We start from the raw sequence: 21,482 nt of genomic DNA, 5'->3' as shown, positions 1-21,482 counted from the left end.
CTTTTAATTTGCCAAGTATGTCAGGATCAGAAATTAGTTTCCGGTAGTTAGAGGCGCTCCAGCACGACACCAGACAGACAGACAGGCGGAGAACACATCAGAAACGTATCACATCAAAATGGGCTGCTGTCCCCTCAGCACCGCATTCACATGGAATGTCAAACACACTAGCTGCCAGCAATGATGGGCGAGGAAGGAGGTGCACCTGTGGGGCCAGAGCGGTGCCCACCCATCACCTGCTAGCCACAAGGCAGTGGGGGAAGAGCAGGCCCCAGGTGTCTACCCAAGAGAAATGTTAACCCCCCCCCCCCAATACACACACTCCATGGAAGACTTCATTGTCAAGTCCCTCGCATTGCTATTTAACCATTATTACTAGTTGCTAAACGTATCACTGGTATAGTTTCAAAATTGCATGTGTATGCAGGTGAGTGTAAGAAACTTAATTTCATTCTAAAGATCAAGTCAAATGGAAAATTCTCTCAAACTAAGCTAGTACTTCTAGTGTCACCTCCCTGAATAACATCTGCCTGACAGCACAGAAGATTTTGGATTTTAATTGCAGGTACTCCACCTTCTCCTACATTCAAAAATCATGCACATGGAACATTGATATGCTTGCAAAGGATAATTTGTACATTTAGGAAAATGTTGGTATTGGAGTAATAAAAATGTAAGTTATATTATGGTACTTTCATAACTGACAGTTAACTGTTGGAATTTTCTCAACATTCCCTATAGAGTTCACTCATGCATTTAAAAAAAAAAAAACAAAAAAAAAAAAAATCCATAACCACATGGTCATGACTGAAAAAGATTGTGCAGTTACAACACTTATTAGCATTACTAGTAAAGATACACGTTACATTAAGTAGCCAATGAACAAAAGCCACTTGGTTGAATTGTAAATAGTTTTAATATGCCTTGAGAGTTGAAGTTACTCCACATGATCCATCAACCTAGAATTGAGAAAGGAGGGGGAGAGGGAAAAAAAAAAATTGTTTACTAGCCACACAAAAGCTCTTGTACAGAGTTCAGTTTTTTTTTTTTTTTTTTAAATGATAGATTCTATGAGGAAAGGTGTACGCTACAAGCTGAATTACCTCAACAAACCCAGAAAAATGCAACTTAGTCCCCTGCGTGCTCTCTTCTGTTTACACCCAGCTTCATTCCCTCCATGTGTTCTTATGGCATCTCCATCTTGTGCTCCCACTGCTTCTTCATAACTTAAAGTTTTAGAGCCATCAGCATTTTTGGTCAGCTGAATTTTAGAGTGGAGTATTGGCAGCACATCTTTGACTCGCTCTTTGTGTATGACAATTTGGTCATCAGGCCACTGTTTATTTTGCACCTCCGCGTGCAGGGGCCTATCCTGGACCAAGTTTGCACTTTGACCTTTGATATGATTAAGGCTGATCTCTTGCTCCATGGTGGGACTCTGGAGCTCATTCAATGGGCTATCACTTGCACTATTGCCTTGTTCATTTCGCGCAGGCAGCACCAGCGACAGGCTGGAGTTCGGGTCTCGACTCAAAACCAGAACAGCCCCCAGTGGAGATGGCCACTGGAATTCAGGATCCTCACTTGGAACTGAAGTATCAATGACAGTCGCTTCCTCTGGTGCGGCAGCATCCGACTGCATGGAATCCAAGAGTGCTTCTGGGATAGAAGGTGCTGATCTTTCCACTATGAAAAATGGACCCGTGCTGAGGACTGCTTTTGAATCTGGACAGAAAAGATTGATTTAGTTTGACTTGTGAATTTTGTTGAGTTTAATTCAATCACAAACCTAAAGGATGGTGCATGACTGACAAGCCTTTACACTTAGAGTTACAGCAACGGCACACCTCCACATTGCCACTTAGCTCCTCCCATCTGAAATGTAACCAGAGTTGAGCACATGGGGAGGGGACAATCAAATTTTTTTTTTTTTTTTTTCTTTGCTCATGGCTGGAGAGTTGAGTCATACTTGATCTTTAAAAAGCAACCAAACAGAATTGCTACTTCAAATGTAACACTGGAAATGGACAAGTAGCTGTCCCGTAATAATTTTTCCTTCCTTTTACTGCTCATCTGCTGTCATTTATGCAATTGGAGGCAGAACTAATTTCCGCTACTTTGCGGAACCAGTCCGCGTGGGCTGTAAAAACAGCGGGAATTTTGGGGACCATGTTTCTAAGAACATAAGCCACTACGCTGATCCAGTAATTTAGCAAATACCTTGAATTGACCAAGTCATAGTTGCAGGATTTGGAGCCACTTGTTATCCCAATGTCTGAGATGAGCACACTACAGTGGATATACATCTTCAAGAGGGGCAGGGTGAGGGGAGAGCGAGATCAAGTCATTCATTAAACAATAGATCCTGAAATGCTTTGATACAACTCACCTCTGAAATTAAATGAGTAGAATGGAGCGCAAACTTCACTTGTGAATAATCAGAGTCAAGAAATGTAATGATTGTATAAGGAGAACCAGATGGGGCTGCACACCTGGAAGGAGCCATAGAGTCAATTCTGTACAAACTATTCCCATCATGTATCCTGTACAGTTGGGTGGGGGTGTGTGCTCACCCTTTATTCATTATGATCGCATGCCTGGGTTTAGTATGAATCTCCGGCGATGAAGAGACAAAGCAGGACTGGATAAAGAGTCGCTGATGAGGACTGATTTTAGCAGACACCTGGACGTTGATGCTTTGGCCTCGTATATAGACGTTAGATTCTGCTGGACTGGTCCATGAGGCTACACAACAAACATTTTGAGCTGCAGCATCTAACACTCATTCCAAGTATTAACTGTAATATGTACTCACCATCCATTGCTTGTATGCTGAATTGTTTGCGTTTATCAGCAAGGGGTTGATAAGGCAAGCGCTGCTCGTTAGACCTGGAAACCATACATTTATGGCCTAAAGCAGATTTCCCTCCCTTATACATTTGCTGGCTTCCCACTGTTTCATCTTTACATTGAAGACATTTGGGGAAGACCAGAGCCACATCATTGCGTGGATGACAGAAATCCCAACAGAACACACATACAAAAAAGTATTAACCTTACGTCCCACCCAAAGCCGTACATCAGGAGAGGGCGCCATATAGTTAACGTAACATCCCTCAGCAAGTCAATGCAATTTCCATTTCCAATATTTAACCATAGGCAAGGGATACATACAATTCAGGTTTTTAAATGCTAGCTTTTGTTTGATTAATATAAGGTTGATCTCCCACTGGTTCTTTTGCAGGCTTTAGGAAAACTGCATCTGCAGGATTAAATTGAACAGCCTATACCCACACAGGGTCATATAAGACAAGGAAGGGAATTAAAAAAAAAAAGGGGGGGGGGGTGCATAAACCATGTGATGTGGTTGTAGCCAATGCAGAGCAGTGCAGCGTACTCTGTTTTCTTTGGTCCCAGCACGCTACACTTAAGTACAACTCTCCCCAGTAAGTTTTGATTAAAATATAGTATTTGGCCAAAATTGAAAACCCTTCTACGAAATTCCTGCACTCATGTAGTACAATGTATATTTCAGTCATTTTATGGGGGCAGATGGGAAACTTTCAGGATTAAGAAGAATTACAGTCCTGTATTGTAGTCATTCATACAACTTTTACACACGTGTTCACTAAAAACGTGCAAGTTTAACATGCACACACACAATACCTATTTGGAATGCAGGAGACATGCACATCAGAATGTATGGGCTTCATATTCAAGACCTTCCTGGGACTGAAATGGAGAGAATTGGAGAAGACATCCAGGCCATTCTGCACCTGTCAGATTGATTCAGAAGGTCATTCAAACTAATAAATTCAGTCAGACTGTTGTACTCACTTCATGTCTTGTTCCACATTGATCGTGTCCGTATGTGAACATCAGTTGACCTGCTAGCTCACTGTTGCTGTAGCAGCCATCACCCAACTGGATGTCCTCTCGGTTCAGGGTGGCAGCACCCATTCTTTTGTCCACAAATAGTGTTAGTTCACTTTCATCACAGTAAACCTGCACAGCAGGAACCTTCATGACAAGAGAGCGCATGGCAAACATGCCAAATTCAGGGATTCGAGCTCTCCAGGGGTTGAAGATGGTATTGAAGATGAAATCATTCCCCATTTCATACGGAAGAGAACGACTATCTTGCAACAAGAGAAGTCCCACAAATACACACAAAATTCCCTCCAGCACACCCATTCCTGAGCTCAAAGTGAGTCAACCACTCTAATGATTTTGTGAGCCCATTTGCCGTTAATAAGTCTGAGCAGCGAGGTGACAGCTGTTGCCATTCAAACTAATGGTAAGCAGTAGCGATGCATTCAAGACTATCATTCAATGGTTGGTAATTTCAGCTTCCATGAAAGTCATGTGATGACATTGATTTATTTATGCAGATAAAATACTTAAAATTGAATGTGCTCAAGCAGCACGTGCATGTAATTTTGGCAACATCCATCCATCCATCCATTTTCTTCACCGCTTATCCTCACAAGGGTGGCGGGGAGTGCTGGAGCCTATGCCAGGTGTCAAGGGGCAGTAGGCGGGGTACACCCCGAACTGGTTGCCAGCCAATCGCAGGGCACATTGAGACAGCCACACTCACAATCACACCTTTGGACTGTACTGCATGTGATTTATGCATTAGACTGAATATATTTGATGAATGAAGACACAGTTGACCATGTTGATTTTTTTAATTAAAAACAAGGCTGTACTGCTTTCTTCATTTGACATGAATGCATTGACATTGTGATCTTTAGGCTTTAGTCCTCTTCAGGCTCCTCCTCACCCTCTCCTTCATCCTCAGCGGTGGCATCCTGGTACTGCTGGTACTCAGAGACCAAATCATTCATGTTGCTCTCAGCTTCAGTGAACTCCATCTCATCCATACCTTCACCTGTGTACCAGTGGAGGAAGGCCTTACGACGCAGCATGGCTGTGAACTGCTCAGAGATGCGCTTGAACATCTCTTGGATGGCTGTGGTGTTGCCAATGAAGGTGACGGCCATCTTGAGGCCGCGGGGCGGAATATCACAAACAGCGGTCTTGACGTTGTTAGGGATCCATTCGACAAAGTAGCTGCTGTTCTTGTTCTGGACATTGAGCATCTGCTCGTCCACTTCTTTCATGGACATTCGGCCGCGGAACACAGTGGCTACTGTAAGGTAGCGGCCTTGACGCGGGTCACACGCAGCCATCATATTCTTGGCATCAAATGCTTGTTGGGTGAGCTCAGGGACCGTGAGTGCTCGGTACTGCTGGCTTCCTCTGCTGGTCAAGGGAGCGAAGCCAGGCATGAAGAAGTGCAAACGAGGGAAAGGCACCATGTTGACAGCCAGTTTACGGAGGTCAGCGTTGAGCTGGCCAGGGAAGCGTAGGCAGGTCGTGACTCCACTCATGGTAGAGGACACAAGGTGGTTTAGGTCTCCATAGGTGGGTGTGGTCAATTTGAGAGTGCGGAAGCAGATGTCGTACAGAGCCTCATTGTCAATGCAGTAGGTTTCATCTGTGTTCTCAACAAGCTGGTGAATGGAGAGAGTAGCGTTGTAGGGCTCAACCACAGTGTCTGACACCTGATGACAAAAATATACCAAGTATTTAGCATAAAGCCAATACAAATCGAAAGTCCTTGTATGACAAGGATGGCTTACATAACAAATCAATTCCTAAAACTGCCTTCTAACACCTTACCAGAGAAGCATCTGGATCAGATGCCCCAGCCACCTCATCTGCCTCCTCTCAATGTGGAGGAGTAGAGGCTCGACACTGAGCCCCTCCCAGATGACCGAGCTTCTCACCCTCTCTCCTTGCGGAGGAAACTAATTTCGGCCGCTTGTATCCGGGATCTTGTTCTTTTCCTTCCCTCACCTATGGTCACAACCCACAGCTTGTGACCATAGGTGAGGGAAGGAACTTAGATCGACTGATAAATTGAGAGATTCGCCTATACAAAGTCCGCATCACTGCAGATGCTGCACCGATCCATCTGTCGCTCTCCCGCTCCATTCTTCCCTCACTCGTGAACAGGACCCAAAGATATTTGAACTCCTCCACTTGGGGAAGGATCTCATCCCCAACCCGGAGAGAGCACACCACCCTTTTACGACTGAGGACCATAGTCTCTGATTTGGAGGTGCAGAGTCTCATCCCAGCTGCTTCACACTTGGCCGTGAACCGCTCCAGTGAGTGTTGGAGATCGCAGTTTGATGAAGCCAACAGAACCACATCATCTCCACAAAGAGCAGAGATTCAATGCTGAGGCCACCAAACTGGACACCCTCTTCGCCTCGGCTGCGCCTAGAAATTCTATCCATAAAGGTTATGAACAAAATCGGTGAAAAGCAGCCTTGGTGGAGTCCAACTCTCACTGAAAACGAGTCCGACCTAATGGCGGCAATGCGGATCGGACACCGGACGTACAGGGACCGATCAGCTCCTTTCAGTGGGGTCAGTACCCCATACTCCTGAAGGACCCCCCACAGGACTCCTTGAGGGACACGGACAAATGCCATCTCCAAGTCCACAAAACACATATAGGTCTTGAATAAACCTAATGATAATGGAATATAAACCTAGCCGGGCTCTCAGATTGACAGACTCAGCTCAAATAGTGGAGCACAGAGTCCAAGGCAAACATTGTGAAGCAGCATTTAGCAATTATCCAAATGGAATAGGTTGCCAATACAAGTGACATAAACCACAATTTTTAAATCGAGTTTAAAACGCATTCTTTTTCTGATGCTTTTTTGTGCATTTCCACTTTTAAATGACATTTCTTGCACTGTATGCAGTTTTAATTGTATTTTCACTTTTTTCTCCTTTTAAATGTTGATACAAAGTTTTTCCTTTGCTTTTACATGCTTTTAATTATGTCAACTACATTGAGTTACTCTGTTGTCAATGAAATGCTCTACAAATACACTTGCTTTGCTTGGCATACCTTGGGGGAGGGCACCACACTAAACGTATTCATGATCCTATCGGGGTATTCTTCACGAATTTTGCTGATGAGCAGGGTTCCCATGCCAGATCCTGTTCCACCACCCAGGGCATGCGTAAGCTGGTACCCTTGCAGACAGTCACAGTTCTCCGACTCTTTGCGAACCACATCCAGGACCGAGTCGACCACCTCAGCTCCCTCAGTGTAGTGACCTTTTGCCCAGTTGTTACCAGCACCGCTCTGACCTACAGAGGAAGGAGTGACACATTCCATTTAACGCAATCAGAAACATCTATTCATCCATTTTCTATAACTACCCCTTGTTCTGTTCAGTCGCAGGGAGCTGAGCGCATCAGAGCTGACTTTGTCGAAATGCAAACTACATACACCCTATCCTAGATGCCAGTCCACCAGGCGGGATACGTATATCGAAACAGCCAACCATCCTTGGAAACTCCGAAATGCCTTGTCTGGACTCAGGTGAGTGAACCACTACATCATCACAACATGCTCATGTAGGACTAATTTACAAACAATTCCTTTTTTCAAATCTAACAGGGGGCCACTTTTTCCGGAAACATCTGATGCTGTACAATGACGCTGTTATTTAGGACCAAATGGACGTGAAACCCCATACTTTACAATTCAACCACTCTGGAAAATGTGATTTGAGCTTCAAGATATTTTAGAGTAAGCAGCGCAGGCCATTTAAATCACTCACCAAACACAAAATTGTCAGGTCTGAAAATTTGTCCAAAGGGTCCGGATCTCACAGAGTCCATGGTGCCTGGTTCCAAGTCCACAAGAACAGCACGTGGCACATATTTACCTCCTTCAATTGGAAGGAATAACAATAATACAAGAGGTATAAAAACAATTTGTCAGTGAGAAATCCCTTGTGTGAATGTTTTAGCACAAAACAGAACCTGTTGCTTCGTTGTAATAAACGTTGATCCTGTCCAGCTGCAGATCGCTGTCACCATGGTACGTCCCAGTTGGGTCGACGCCATGCTCGTCACTGATCACTTCCCAGAACTGCAAAAACAGAGGGGGCCACAAGATTCGTCCCTGAATAAAAGTACAGAGTAGCAATCGGAGCAATACTGTTGGATCCAGAACCTTCTTGCTTTGAACAACCTTTTTCCTCTAGCTAAACATGGCACCACTCTTAAAGAAATAGGGAATTGAAAGTGTAAACAAAAGTGGTTTTACGGTGGCGCAGCTGGTAAAACATTGGCCTCACAGCTCTGAGGTCCTGGGTTCAATCCTGGGCCTGTCTGTGTGGAGTTTTCATGTTCTCCCCGTGGTTACATGGGTTTTCTCCGCGCACACCGGTTTCCTCCCACTTCCCATAAAAATGCATTAATTGGAGACTCTAAATTGCCCCTCCTAGGTGTGATTGTCAGTGTGATTGGTTGTATTGCGTCTATGTGCCCTGCGATTGGCAACCAGTTCAGAGTAGACCCTGCCTCCTGCCCAATGATAGCTGGGGTAGGTGACAGCACCACCACAACGCTTGTGAGGATAAGCGGCTCGGAGAATAAAATAAATATGTAATTTTTAGAATCATTTATTCAATCCAGATGATTGACAAAAATCCAGATTTACAAAACATGATGAACAATTGTGGTTAATAATCATATTAATGATGCTGGTCAAAATTCACATTTTAGTCATAATGTTGCAAACCTACAGTTTTAATTTTCTTTATACACCAAATACCATCCATCCATTTTCTTAGCCACTTATCCTCACAAGGGTCACGGGGAGTGCTGGAGCCTATCCCAGCTGTCAACGGGCAGGAGGCGGGGGGTACACCCTGAACTGGGTGCCAGGAAATTGCAGGGCACATCGAGAAAAACAGTCTGTCACGGGGAGAACATGCTAACTCCACACAGGAGGGTCCAGGATTGAACCCAGGACCTCAGACTGTGAGGCCAACGCTTTACCAGCTGAGCCACCATGCCGTCATACCAAATACCACCAAATTTTACTTGAAATTTTTCAAATTACATGTCATATTGTGAGAAAAATAATGACAAAGCTGTGATGTCATGGGAAAAGGCTTTGGTTTACAGGAATAAAATCTTAATTATTGGGGGGAAAAAAATCATTTATACAAGGCAAACCACAGACCAGACAGAATACTACAAGAAATATCAAAACAATTCATAATAAGAAAAACAGTTATATTAGATGAAAAAACTGTATAATGGAAAAAAATTATGTAAATGAGTCAAAATGTATTTAGTTTTTTAATGATAGTAACGATTCTATTCAAATGTATTGCGCATAAAAGTTAACAATACATGTTTTATTTGGTGGAAAAAATAGTTGAAGACATACAATTTCCATACATATGTATGCTTTAAGAGGTGTGTCTTAAAAGTTTTGTCCTGACAATGTATTTCTAAATCGATTTGTTCACGTTTGCATTGTTGTAGACATCCCCAGATAAGTTACAAAAAAAAAAAAAAGATGTTATTACCTTGGCACCAATCTGGTTACCACACTGGCCAGCCTGGATGTGAACGATTTCCCTCATTGTCGATACAAATATGTATGTATGATGTAAGATATCTCGAAAGCTTGGAGGTGAAGCTCTTTCTTTCTTTTTTTCTCCCTGCAGCTTGTGTCTCTTTTGTAGCAGAGCCGCCCTGACACCTGCAACCCCACTGCAGAGCCGGCTTGGCTCTGTCACAGAGGTGCACGGGCAAGTACGAACGTGCACGCGGGTGACGCCTGCACGTCGACTGTCCTCATTCCCAAAGTGTCAGAAGGCGCTTCCGCGAATTAAAGCTGCAGATGACAACATGTTTTTTTCTCGCGAATAAGCAACACAGAGACGCACCCAAGACAACTTCACCGTGACAGCATGCAATTAGTCATCGCACGTGAAAAGACATCATATCATGTCGTATGTTATTTTTCAAAAAATGGGAAGATCAATTAGATCATCACACAATACGTAATAATGCATTTAGTCAATACATACCATATATTTAAACAACAACGGCACTCGCTATATGTAGATAAGAAAGTGGGCATTTTAACTGCAGGTGCATTTTCGCCACAGTATACAATTTTCTTCTCAGCTCATCAATTATTCATTTTAGCTATAGTGGTATCGCATATCGTTCCTGTGGCAAACACTTCTGACCACAGCATGGCGCACCTGCACAATCCACACTTTTATATAATGAACACATTCGAAAGAAAATCATCCGGGTGTATTTATTTTTATGCTGTATTCATTTTTCTAATCCAGCATTTCCTCACTTACTAGCCTATTAGTTTCCTGATCTTTAAACAGTGACAAACACTCATACGTCACTTCATTCTAAATAAGCAAAATATACCGACATGCAAGTAATGGTCTCAGTTTGACAGTGAGGTATCAATTTACCAAATGCTTATTACAGTGATATGATATGATCCATTTATTATAGTTTGTGTAAAACGGGTGCACATAGATGTTTGTTATGTTTGTGTTTTGTCAACTCAACGTTAATAAAAACAGTTAACAAATCTATCGTGTCAGTACTGATGCATTAGGGGCATGTACGTGTTTTACGCCGTAAAATTAGTACACGCCACGAAGTATTGATACGTTTTATGGCTCAATCAATCATTGAGGCTGCCATGTCCGGAAAGCGCGTGCTCGTTTTCAAAGCGCGCCGCTGCTCCTAAATTAAACCGGACGATGCATTTAAATACATTCCCTTAAAAAAGGTCTTATCTGCTTAGTAAAGTTTAAAATCTGACATTTTTTTTTGTTTTTAAGGGTGCGATAAAAAAATGACTAAAAAGATAGTGGTGGAGAGGGGCGGGGCTTCCGTTCAGGTGAGGAAGTTGAAGACGCAGGTGAGCGACGTTGAGCAGAAAAGTTGCTCAGATCAATGCCAGTTTTAAATAATCGCTGTCAGAGATGATAGCGGCCCACCCGCTCTCAACCTAGTCATATTTTCACTTGAGAGAAGAGAAGAGGACTCCAATCATGGTGAACTGCGGTATGTTTTCTCATTCCTGTGTGTTGAAGCCAAAGTAGTGTGCTGGTGTTCGTTCAGGCGTGGTCTTTTCTCTCGTCGTTGGACTTACACAGGGTTGGAGGGCTTATAAATGCTGTATACCAAGCAACTACAGTATTATTAGTCATGTGCCGGATGTCAACATTTCAGAGAAATTAAAGGCCTTTAAGGAATACAGTATTAATGCCAAATCAAGTACGCCTCCTGCATCATTGCAGTTGGGAAAATAAGTGAAATGCAAATGCAAATGTGATATACGACACCACACCATTGTTTACAAATGTTTAGTCCAAGGTCTTTGTTTATTATGAGTGAATGTGAGTGTAAAATGGGTCTTTGTATGTGCCCTGCCTCAACACACTTGCTCAAAGTCAGCTAGGGTGGGCTCACTTTAGCTTGGAACACAAGCACAAGTTTGAGTACACAGCGGTTTCGAAAATGGATGGATGGATGGATGGGTCAAGGTTCTGAAAACAAGACGGCACGATCAGTTACAGTCGTACCTTTTTTTTTTTGTAATTATGACTTTACTATCTATCTATCATGGGCATTGATGACAATAATCATCTCAGTCTTAATGACAATTTAGCTATGTTTCTTACTGTGGTGGACTGGACCATGATTCCATTAAGTTTGGTGTGGTTTATTGAAAATTTTTCAGTCCAGTTGAAGACCTCTGTGACAAGTGTAAAAAGTTGAAGAGGAATGTTGCTTGTTCTAGATCTCAATAAAGTAGGCAGGCATATTTAATGTTGTGGCCAGTGATCTAATTTTAGACTGAAGTGTTTTCGTCATCACTTGGTGTGTACATTATGTGTGAACGCCAGTAAACAGATGAATAACATGATGACCCGAAAAGCTGAGATTCGCTGGAGCAGTACCCAACGCCTCAAGGAAGTGATGTTGCAACACTCCAGCCAAACCTTTTGTTGACTTTGTGTAGAGAGTGATGATTGTAACGTGCTTGTCAGGTGCTCAAGAGAAAAAAATCGTGTTTAGTATTGTGGCAGTAGACTCGGGATGAGTTAAAGGAAAATAAGCATTGATTGTATTAGAATGCTTCCACCCCCCAAATGATCAGGGATATTTGATTCATTTTTTGTACCTCAATAATAGGTCGGTTGCCTCTTGCAGCAAAAAAGTGTAAAACCCTCTTTTTAAATCCGTGTATGAGCAATCAGGATATTTCGTGTGCAGAAATATGTCCACTATCCTTAATCAAGTGGCCATCTCTTGGCGCTACAAAAGTCTTATAGGTAGAATTCCACGAAAAGACAAAAAAAAAAAAAGCAAGAATATGTCGGGCTGGTGTATTTTGCCTAGCTTAAAGATGTCAGTAAACTATTAACGATATTGTGGACTTGTAGTTTTCGTCAAAGCACAAGAGGGGTCAAGTTAATGCAGATAAACAGGATTGGTTTTGGAATTAGGTGGTACAGTGGATCAGTTGATAAAGTGTTGGTCTCACAGTTCTGAAGACCGGGGTTCAATCCTGGCCCCACCTGTGTGGAGTTTGCACGTTCTCCATGGGCCTGCGTGGGTTTCCTCCCACATCCCAAAAGCATTAATTGGACAGTCTAAATTGCCCCTAGGTGTGATTGTGAGTGTGGCTGTTTGTCTCTATGTGCCCTGCGATTGACTGGCAAACAACAGTTCAGGGTGTATCCTGCATCCTGCCGTTGACAGCTAGGATAGGCTCCAGCACTCCCCGTGACCCTCGTGAGGATAAGCGGCAAAGAAAATGGATGGTTGGTTTTGGAATTATTGTGGAGATCTCAAGTCAAAATCAAAACTCAGCACTCTATTGCGCAAACAAACAAATAACATTGCTGATATAAGTATTTAATATAACAATATATGCAGTGCCTTCTGAAAATATTTGACCCCCTTGAACTTTTCAAACTTTTGCCACATTTCAGGCTTTAAACATAAAGATATAAAGTTGTTGTTTTTTTTGTCAAGAATCAACAACAAGTGGGACACAAATGTGAAGTGGAACACAATTTATTGGACATTTTATACTTTTTCAACAAATAAAAACCTGAAAAGTGGGGCGTGCAATATTATTCGGCCCCTTTCCTTTCAGTGCGGCAAACTCACTCCAGATATTCAGTGAGGATCTCTGGATGATCCAATGTTGACTGATGACGATAAATACAATCCACCTGTGCGTAATCAAGTCTCCGTATAAATACACCTGCTCTATGATAGTCTCAGGGTTCTGTTTAAAGTGCAGAGAGCATCATGAAGACCAAGGAACACACCAGCAGCAAGCTGGATTTGAGTTCCCAAACTTTAAACATCTCAAGGAGCACCGTGCAAGCAATCATATTGAAACGGAAGGAGTATCGAACCACTGCAAATCTACCAAGACCCGACCGTAACTCTAAATTTCACCTCGAACTAGGAGAAAACTGATCAGACATGCAGCCAAAGTAAAGGGGTTGAATAATATTGCACAACCCACTTTTCAGTTTTTTATTTGTTAAAAAAAAGTATAAAATATCCAATGAATTTTGTTCCACTTCACGATTGTGTCCCACTTGTTGTTGATTCTTGACAAAAAAATTGTAATTTTATATCTTTATGTTTGAAACCGGAAATGTGGTGAAAGGTTGAAAAGTTCAAGGGGATCGAATACGTTGACAAGGCACTGTATGTTGCTTGTTAGATATATAATACATAAACAATTGCGCACTGCTGATGACATTGCGCAGAAAAACATAAAAATCCAACCTGAATTGAACGATTCAATTTGTGTCATTTTTCAATGTGATTCAATGAGTGAGGATTGACTGTAATATTTACACAGCCTGTCAACGTTGTTGACCACGATAGCCTCCTTATGCGTACATAGAGTGAAGACGAGCTAGACACGCTGCTTGTGTTTACGCTCGATAATAATGGTGAAAGTTTAAAAAAAAAAGTCATTTTCAGATGCAATGACTGTCGGTGTACATGCGAATAGAAGAAAAAGCGGTGGAACTAGACAAAATTTACTCTTCTTCGAACGAGAACTGTCTTGTAACGGGTGTTGTGACAACAAGCTCGGTGTGTGTAGGCGTGTGGGTGAGACGGCACCGCGCAGTCGTGTGCAGCGAAAAGAAAAGTGAGGAAGAGTACATGCGGGTGTGACTGAGTCACGGAAGTAAAGTCATTTTCACATCAATAGCATCTTTGGAAATATCTTAAGTGAGAAAAGTAGAGAGGTGTTAAAATACTTATTTCAGCTGCTGTGTGTTTTTATTTCCAAACAAAAAGAGGCCATTCAGAAAAAAAAATCTGTAAAAAGTCACAAGACAAGAAATACTGAAATACAATGAAAAATCTACTTCCATAAAGTAAAAACATGTTTGTGTTTGTGCAGGAGTGTGCTGCGCCAACCTCAAAGACAACAAAACCCTGATGAAGATGGGCTTGGCGCTGGTGCTAGTAGGCCATGTCAATTTTCTACTTGGAGCTCTGGTGCACGGCGCAGTGCTCAGGCACATCAGTGTGCACACCGAGGCCCGCATCATGGTGTACGCCATCACGAACGTCATTGCCATCGTGGCGGGCTTGATGGTAAGATTCTCTTGTACAAACACGAATGACAGTCATGCTTTGTTTAGAATTCTTTTATTTTCAATTCATGGTTGGAAAGAAAACAAAGAAGAAAATGAGAGTAAATAGACATTTGTTGGTGGTCAAATGTCTCTTCTGCCTTTCAGGGAATTATTGGTGGAATAATTGCAATTGTCCTGTCCAAAAACAAGAAAAGCAGGATTTTGGTGAGAAATGTTTGCTTTTCTTTGACTAAATCCTTAAATATGATGTTTGCATGCTTCTCTTGTAACTCTTTTCTGAAAGTAAGTAAAAAGTAAGTTATGGGACCTCCCTTTTCTGAAAATAAGTGTGAAATGAAAAACTGCAAATAGGGAAGTACACATTTCATCACAGTGGGACTGCCAAAGCCAAACACAATCCATTCCAGTATGCTGGTCAATTTCTACTCCTGCCCTGACTGAAAATACTGCAGATTAAAATTAATCATTAAATCAGGCAAAGTTGCATCATATAAACATCCTCAATTGTCATACAAGTGTAAAAAAAAAAAATTGTTAAAGTGGCACGGGGATGCCTTATATACATTTTAAAATAGATATTGTTATGAAAACTACATATAATATTCACTTTAATGTAGATACGAAATAAAATGAGCAGAGAGCATGTCATCCATACGAAAAGTTGCAGACATCCCAGTGGTAGCCATATTGCCTGCAACGTCATTTGCAGATGTCACACTGGGACAGTCGCCATTGAGAAGACGGTATGCCACCTGCTATGGGAGACGAACAACAGAGATTTTCAGATTTTTCCAACGCCCCTCTGACACAGAAGCTCTTTTTGGAGAAGAGAACATAACTCAATCGAGTGAAGTGACCAGGGCAATGTTACCCTATCGTTTCGAGCCATATTTAGATGATATGCAGATCACTTCTAACTGGCAACATACTCCCCGACAGTATGTATGACAGTATGTAGCGTACTCAGGCGGACCCATGCCAAGCGAAGTAACTGGCCGGTGCGGGGGGCTCCTTTCTCTTCCCGCACGTGGCCAAACCGCACCCGGCCAAACCACCTCCCTGCCCAATCCACCTCCGCGGCGCCCGCGGCCGCGAGCGACGGCATATTTAGCACCCGTGACTTACATACTTTATTAAGTTATTATGACACCGTATTTTGTTACTCCTGAGAGAATTACATCATCCCCCCCCAACATTTTTTTTTTAATAGCTCTATACACATCTCCCTGTCATTTGAAACCCACGAAGCGCTCATCCTTTGCACCTGTGCATTCCATTTTTCACAATGAACTGGGTGTTTTGGAAAGGTATGAAGAGTGAATCCATCCTCCCGAGTGTTCAAGCAATATCCAGCAATACAACAAGACGGCCTTTCCTGCCAGTAAGACTGGTTTAAATATATAAAGCCGCCAGTGTGGGTGTCTAGGAAAAACGTCACTTCCTGCTTGTTTTCCAAAACAAACGCCTTGAGAGGATTTTTCTGGCGGGAGATCCAAAAATCCATATACGACAACATCATGACGTGTGGTGAAAAAACAGATGGGTCAATTCCTGCTGCCTTTTTTTTTTCATTAACAACATACTAAAAATCATGCTTTACGTGTCCATGGCACTTTAATTACCATATCAGAAAAAAAAAGCCACCCAGTGATTTCGGTCAGGAAGCTACAGTATGTGACAAATGTACTGCAAAAACTTCACAAGAAATTATCCACAGTGCTCACCATTAAATTTAGTGTTGCTTGGTAAACCTGCAGAGTGAGATTACTGCCTGTGTGTCAGAGGGGAAACTCTTCAAATTGACGTGAAGAAGAGCAAAAACGTATACCTTCTGCTTTAGCAGTCCCACTGTACTGACTGCTGGTGGTTTGTTCTCCGCCATTTTGTGTATGAATGCATCACTGCTGCGTGCCTGTCATGGAATTAAAGAAAATGCCATATGCATTGTGGCTATTTTATTTTGAAGACTGCCTGATACTGTATTCTTCTTCTGTAATATCGCTGCAGAAATGGGTCCTGCTGGTGTTCAGTTTCCTAGCAGGTCTCCTGGCCGTCGCCTCCACTTTGGGCCTGCTAGCTTCCATGATCACTGCCATTATTCACAAAGGACGAAGCCTGCTGACACACTGCACTCTCCTCAAACACGAGGTTGGATCTTCCAGTGTCACCTATGAGTGCCCCTTTGACCCCACCCGCATTTATGTGAGGACATAACATTAGAAGTTGCAAATTGTTTTTGCTGAAGTCATTTACCTTCTTCTTTTTCTCAATCAGAGCACCACAATCATTCTGTGGGTGCCACTCATCTTGATGTCCGTGGTGGAAATTGTGTTCTCTTTCCGCTGTTTCGCGGCCTGTACGTCGTTCCTGTACCTTTGTCCGTGCAGGCAGAGGCCCACGATAGCAAAAAGGGTAAAGTGTTCTTATCTTTGGCAATCCAGACATAATTTTGAAATAATTACACATAGACTGAGCTCAGTCTTTCTAATTTACTGAGACATTAAGGCAGGCCTTAGAACGGATTTCCACGGTGACATGCTCAGGTCTTGGCAGATGGTGGCATCCTTCCGGTGTTCTTGTCCTGAGTGTTTTACAAAGGCTGTATTGTTGTTTCAGGTCCGCATGCAGAGGGCTGTTGAAATTGCCCAATCGCCTCCATCTGAGCACCCGACTGAGCGCGATAGCGAGGACGTGGAGCGAGATGTGCTGCTGGACAGCGGTGCTGCAGCAGAACAGAGCCACTGGCTCTGAGCACACGGAGATTGTTACTATATACAGTGAAGAAAATAAGTATTTGAACACCCTGCTATAGTGCAAGTTCTCCCATTTCGAAATCATTGAGGGGTCTGAAATTTTCATTATAGGTCATCATCTCAAAAGAAAATTTCAGAAATCACAATGTATCATTTTTTTTTTTTTTAACAATGTGTTTGACACAGCTGCAGTTAAGTATTTCAACACCTGAGAAAACCAATGTTAATATTTGGTACATTAGCCTTTGTTTGCAATTACAGAGGTCAATTGTTTCCTGTAGTTCACCAGATTTGCACAACACTGCAAGAGGGATTTTGGCCCACTCCTCCACACAGATCTTCTCTAGATCAGACAGGTTTCTGGGCTGTCGCTGAGAAACACGGACCCATCTTCAATGCTTTGACTGAGGGAAAGAGGTTGTTCTCCAAAATCTCACAATACGCGGCCGCGGTCATCCTCTCCTTAATACAGTGCAGTCGTCCTGTCCTATGTACAGAAAAGCACCCCCAAGGCATGATGCTACCACCCCCATGCTTCACAGTAGGGATGGTGTTCTTGGGATGGAACTCATCATTCGTCTTCCTCCAAACATGGTTAGTGGAATTATGACCAAATAGTTCAATTTTGGTCTCATCTGACAGCCCTTTCTCTTTCTCCATGACTCCTTTATTATCCAAATTGTCATGAGCAAACTTAAGACGGGCCTTGACATGTGCTGATTTAAGCAGGGGAACCTTCCGTGCCATGCATGATTTCAAACCATGATGTCTTAGTGTATTACCAACAGTCACGTGAGAAACGGTGGTCGCATCTCTTTTCAGGTCATTGACCAAGTCCTGTCGTGTAGTCCTGGGCTGATTCCTCACCTTTCTAAGGATCATTCAGACCCCAACAAAGGGATATCTTGCATGGGGCTCCACTCCGATTGAGATTGACTGTCATGTTAAGCTTCTTCCATTTTCTAATGATTGCTCCAACAGTGGACCTTTTTTCACCAAGCTGCTTGGCTATTTCTCCGTAGCCCTTTCCAGCCGTGTGGAGTTGTACAATTTTGTCTTTGGTGTCTTTGGATAGCTCTTTGACCTTGGCCGTGTTACAAGTTTGAGTCTTACTGATTGTATGGGGTGGACAGGTGTCTTTATGCAGCTAACGACCTCACACAGGTGCATTTGATTCAGGATAATACATGGAGTGGAGGTGGACCTTTAAAGGCAGGTCTTAGAGGGTCAGAATTCTAGCTGATAGGTGTTCAAATACTTATTTACAGCAGTATCACACAAATTGTTAAAAAATCATACATTGTGATTTCTGGATTTTTCTTTTTAGGATATCTCTCTCACAGTGGACATGCACCTACGATGAAAATTTCAGACGCCTTCATGATTTCTAAGTGGGAGAACTAGCAATATAGCAGGGTGTTCAAATACTTTTTTTCTTCACTCTACACATGAGCCTAACATTTTGAGTGGTAGACATTTGTCTTTAATATCTTTACTACATATAGCTTTTTATACTTGTTAAAACACTGCCATTTCATGTAATTATCATATTGCGTATTAAAAATGTTAATACACGGTAGTCAGCTTTTTCATTTAATGCAGGCCTATGTGGGCACAGGCCAGTGCAATCCAGCCCGGTCACAAGCCTGGAAAAATGCAGAGGGTTGCGTCAGGAAGGGCATCCGGCGTAAAACTAGGGCAAACAAATATGAGCGTACATCGAAAGAATACCATACAGGATTCGGGTTAACATCGACCGCCCCTGTCACCGTTAAATTACAGGGCATCGGTGGAAATTCAGCTACCGTGGCTCGAAGACAAAGAAGAGGAAGACAGCGGATTTGTCGGCAGAAGAAGAGGAATGGACAGCCGACAACTGAGTGTCGGGATTTTGAATGTTGTTGAATGAAAACTCAGGAGTTGGTTGACATGATGATAAGGAGAAAGGTTGATATGTTGTGCATCCAAGGGAGCAGGTGAAAGGGAGTAAGGCTACAAGTTTAGGAGCAGGGTTTAAATTATTTTACCATGGATTAGATGGGAAGAGAAATCGAGTATGGGTTATTTTAAAGGAAGAGCTGGCTAAGAATGTCTTGGAGGTGAAAAGAGTATCAGATCGAGTGATCAGGCTGAAATTTGAAATTGAGGGTGTTATATGATTGGTGCAGATTGTAATGGACATTTTGGTGAAGGAAACGGGCGATGGAGAAGTGATGGGTAAGTACGGCATTCAGGAAAGGAACACTTATTTCCAGAAGAGACAGGAACATAGGGTGACCTACAAGAGCAGAGGTAGACGCACGCAGGTGGATTATATTTTGTTCAAACGGTGTAATCTGAAGGAGTTACTGATTGTAAGGTCGTGGTGGGGGAGAGTGTAGGTCGACAGCATAGGATGTTGATGTGGAGGATGACTTTGGTGATGGGTAGGAAGATTAAGAATACAAAGGTAGAGCAGAGAATCAGGTGGTGGAAGTTGAGAAAGGAAGAATGTTGTGTGGCCTTTCGGAAAGAGATGAGACAGGCTCTTGATGGACTGGAGGAGTTCCCAGAAGACTGGAGTACTAGCGAAGGTGATCATAGACACAGACAGGAGAATACTTTGTCTCCTCTGGTAGGAAAAGGGGAGAAGGACACTTGGTGATGGAACCCCAAAATACAGGAAGTCATACTGTACAAGGAAAGAGATTAGGGAAGAAGAAGTGGGACACTGAGAGGACTGAGGAGAGGTGAAATGAATACATTGAGATGCGATGTTGGGCAACGGTAGAGGTGGTGAAGGCTAAATAAGAGGACCACGACAACATGTACATCAGGTTGGACACGAAAGAAGGAGAAAAGGATCTCTATAGGTTGGCGAGACAGGGATAGAGATGGGAAGGATGTGCTGCAGGTAAGGGTGATTAAGAATAGAGATGGAAATGTGTTGATTGGATTAGAAGTTGATGAATGAAGAAAATGAAAGAAGGAAGAGTAGAAGAGGCAAGTGTGAAGGGCCAGGAAGTGGCAATGATTAGTAAGGGGGAAATTAGAAAGGCACTACAAAGGATGAAAAATGGAAAGGCAGTTGGTCCCGATGACATACCAGTGGAGGTATGGAAGCAATTTTGAGAGGTGGCTGTGGAGTTTTTGACCAACTTATTCAACAGAATACCAGCGGGTGAGAAAATGCCTGAAGAATGGAGGAAAAGTGTGCTAGTTCCCATTTTTAAGAACAAAGGCGATGTGCAGAGCTGTGGGAACTCTAGAGGAATAAAGTTGATGAGCCACACAATGAAGTTATGGGAAAGAGTTGTGGATTCTAGACTCGGGACAGAAGTAAGTATCTGCAAGCAATAGTATCGTTTCATACCTAGAAAGAGTACCACAGATGCATTATTTGCCTTGAGGATGCTCGTGGAGAAGTACAGAAAAGGTCAGAAGGCGCAACATTGTCTCTTTGTGGATCTAGAAAATGCTCACGACAGAGTACCAAGAGAGGAACTGTGGTACTGCATGCGCAAGTCTGGTGTGGAGGAGAAATATATTGCAATAGTACAGGACATGTATGATGGCAGCAGAACAATGATGTGTGTGACAGAAGAATTTAAGGTGGAGGTGGGACTGCATCAGGGATTGGCTCTGATCCCCTTCCTGTTTGTTGTGGTAATGGATAGGCTAACAGATGAGGTTAGACTGGAATCCCCTTGGACAATGATGTTCACAAATGATATCATGATATGCAGTGAAAGCATGGAGGAACAATGAGAAAGATGTTGGCACACACTGGAAAGGAATGAAGATTACCGAAGTAAAACGGAATATATGTACGTGAATGAGAGGGGTGGAGGAGGAAGAGTGAGGCTCCATGGAGAAGAGATAGCACGGGTGGACAACTTCAAATATTTAGGGTCAACAATCCAGAGCAATAGTGAGTGTGGTAAAGCAGTGAAAAAATGGGTCCAAGCAAGTTGGAACAGCTGGCGGAAGGTGTCTGGTGTGTTATGTGACAGAAGAGTCTCTGCTTGGATGAAGGGCAAAGTTTACAAAACAGTGGTGAGGCCGGCCACGATGTACGGATTAGAGATGGTGGCACCGAAGAGACAACAGGAAGGAGAGCTGGAGGTAGCAGAAATGAAGATGTAGAGGTTCTCGCTCTGAATGAGGCGGCTAGGATTAGAAATGAACTAATTAGCGGGACATCCAAACTTGGAAGTTA

At 42.8% G+C, this 21,482-nt stretch overlaps 3 protein-coding genes across 3 annotated transcripts; 1 reads left to right on the top strand and 2 right to left on the bottom strand.

Annotated features, from left to right (window-relative positions):
- Positions 1 to 897: 897 nt before the first annotated feature.
- zpcx (zona pellucida protein C) lies at positions 898 to 4,261 on the bottom strand. Its single transcript, XM_061844803.1, has 9 exons — positions 3,838 to 4,261; positions 3,667 to 3,776; positions 2,816 to 2,889; positions 2,574 to 2,745; positions 2,390 to 2,492; positions 2,221 to 2,306; positions 1,790 to 1,875; positions 1,104 to 1,725; positions 898 to 959 (listed from the first exon to the last, which is right to left on the bottom strand). The coding sequence occupies exons 1-9, from the start codon at positions 4,192 to 4,194 to the stop codon at positions 938 to 940; spliced, it is 1,632 nt and encodes a 543-aa protein (XP_061700787.1). The 5' UTR covers positions 4,195 to 4,261; the 3' UTR covers positions 898 to 937.
- A 429-nt stretch (positions 4,262 to 4,690) lies between these two features.
- LOC133513336 (tubulin beta-4B chain-like) lies at positions 4,691 to 9,673 on the bottom strand. The gene is made up of 5 exons (XM_061844022.1): positions 9,426 to 9,673; positions 7,864 to 7,972; positions 7,659 to 7,769; positions 6,938 to 7,182; positions 4,691 to 5,570 (listed from the first exon to the last, which is right to left on the bottom strand). Exons 1-5 carry the CDS (start codon positions 9,480 to 9,482, stop codon positions 4,761 to 4,763), a joined length of 1,332 nt encoding a protein of 443 aa, XP_061700006.1. The 5' UTR covers positions 9,483 to 9,673; the 3' UTR covers positions 4,691 to 4,760.
- A 930-nt stretch (positions 9,674 to 10,603) lies between these two features.
- On the top strand, positions 10,604 to 18,855 carry tmem54a (transmembrane protein 54a). Its single transcript, XM_061843903.1, has 6 exons — positions 10,604 to 10,947; positions 14,333 to 14,529; positions 14,676 to 14,735; positions 16,539 to 16,733; positions 16,806 to 16,943; positions 17,148 to 18,855. Exons 1-6 carry the CDS (start codon positions 10,935 to 10,937, stop codon positions 17,280 to 17,282), a joined length of 738 nt encoding a protein of 245 aa, XP_061699887.1. The 5' UTR covers positions 10,604 to 10,934; the 3' UTR covers positions 17,283 to 18,855.
- The last annotated feature ends 2,627 nt before the right edge of the window (positions 18,856 to 21,482 follow it).

This window comes from Syngnathoides biaculeatus, chromosome 15, assembly GCF_019802595.1.
Source record: "Syngnathoides biaculeatus isolate LvHL_M chromosome 15, ASM1980259v1, whole genome shotgun sequence".
NCBI lineage: Eukaryota > Metazoa > Chordata > Actinopteri > Syngnathiformes > Syngnathidae > Syngnathoides > Syngnathoides biaculeatus.
The sequence above is the reverse complement of the archived record's forward strand: the minus strand, read 5'-3'. Positions and strand labels throughout refer to the sequence as shown.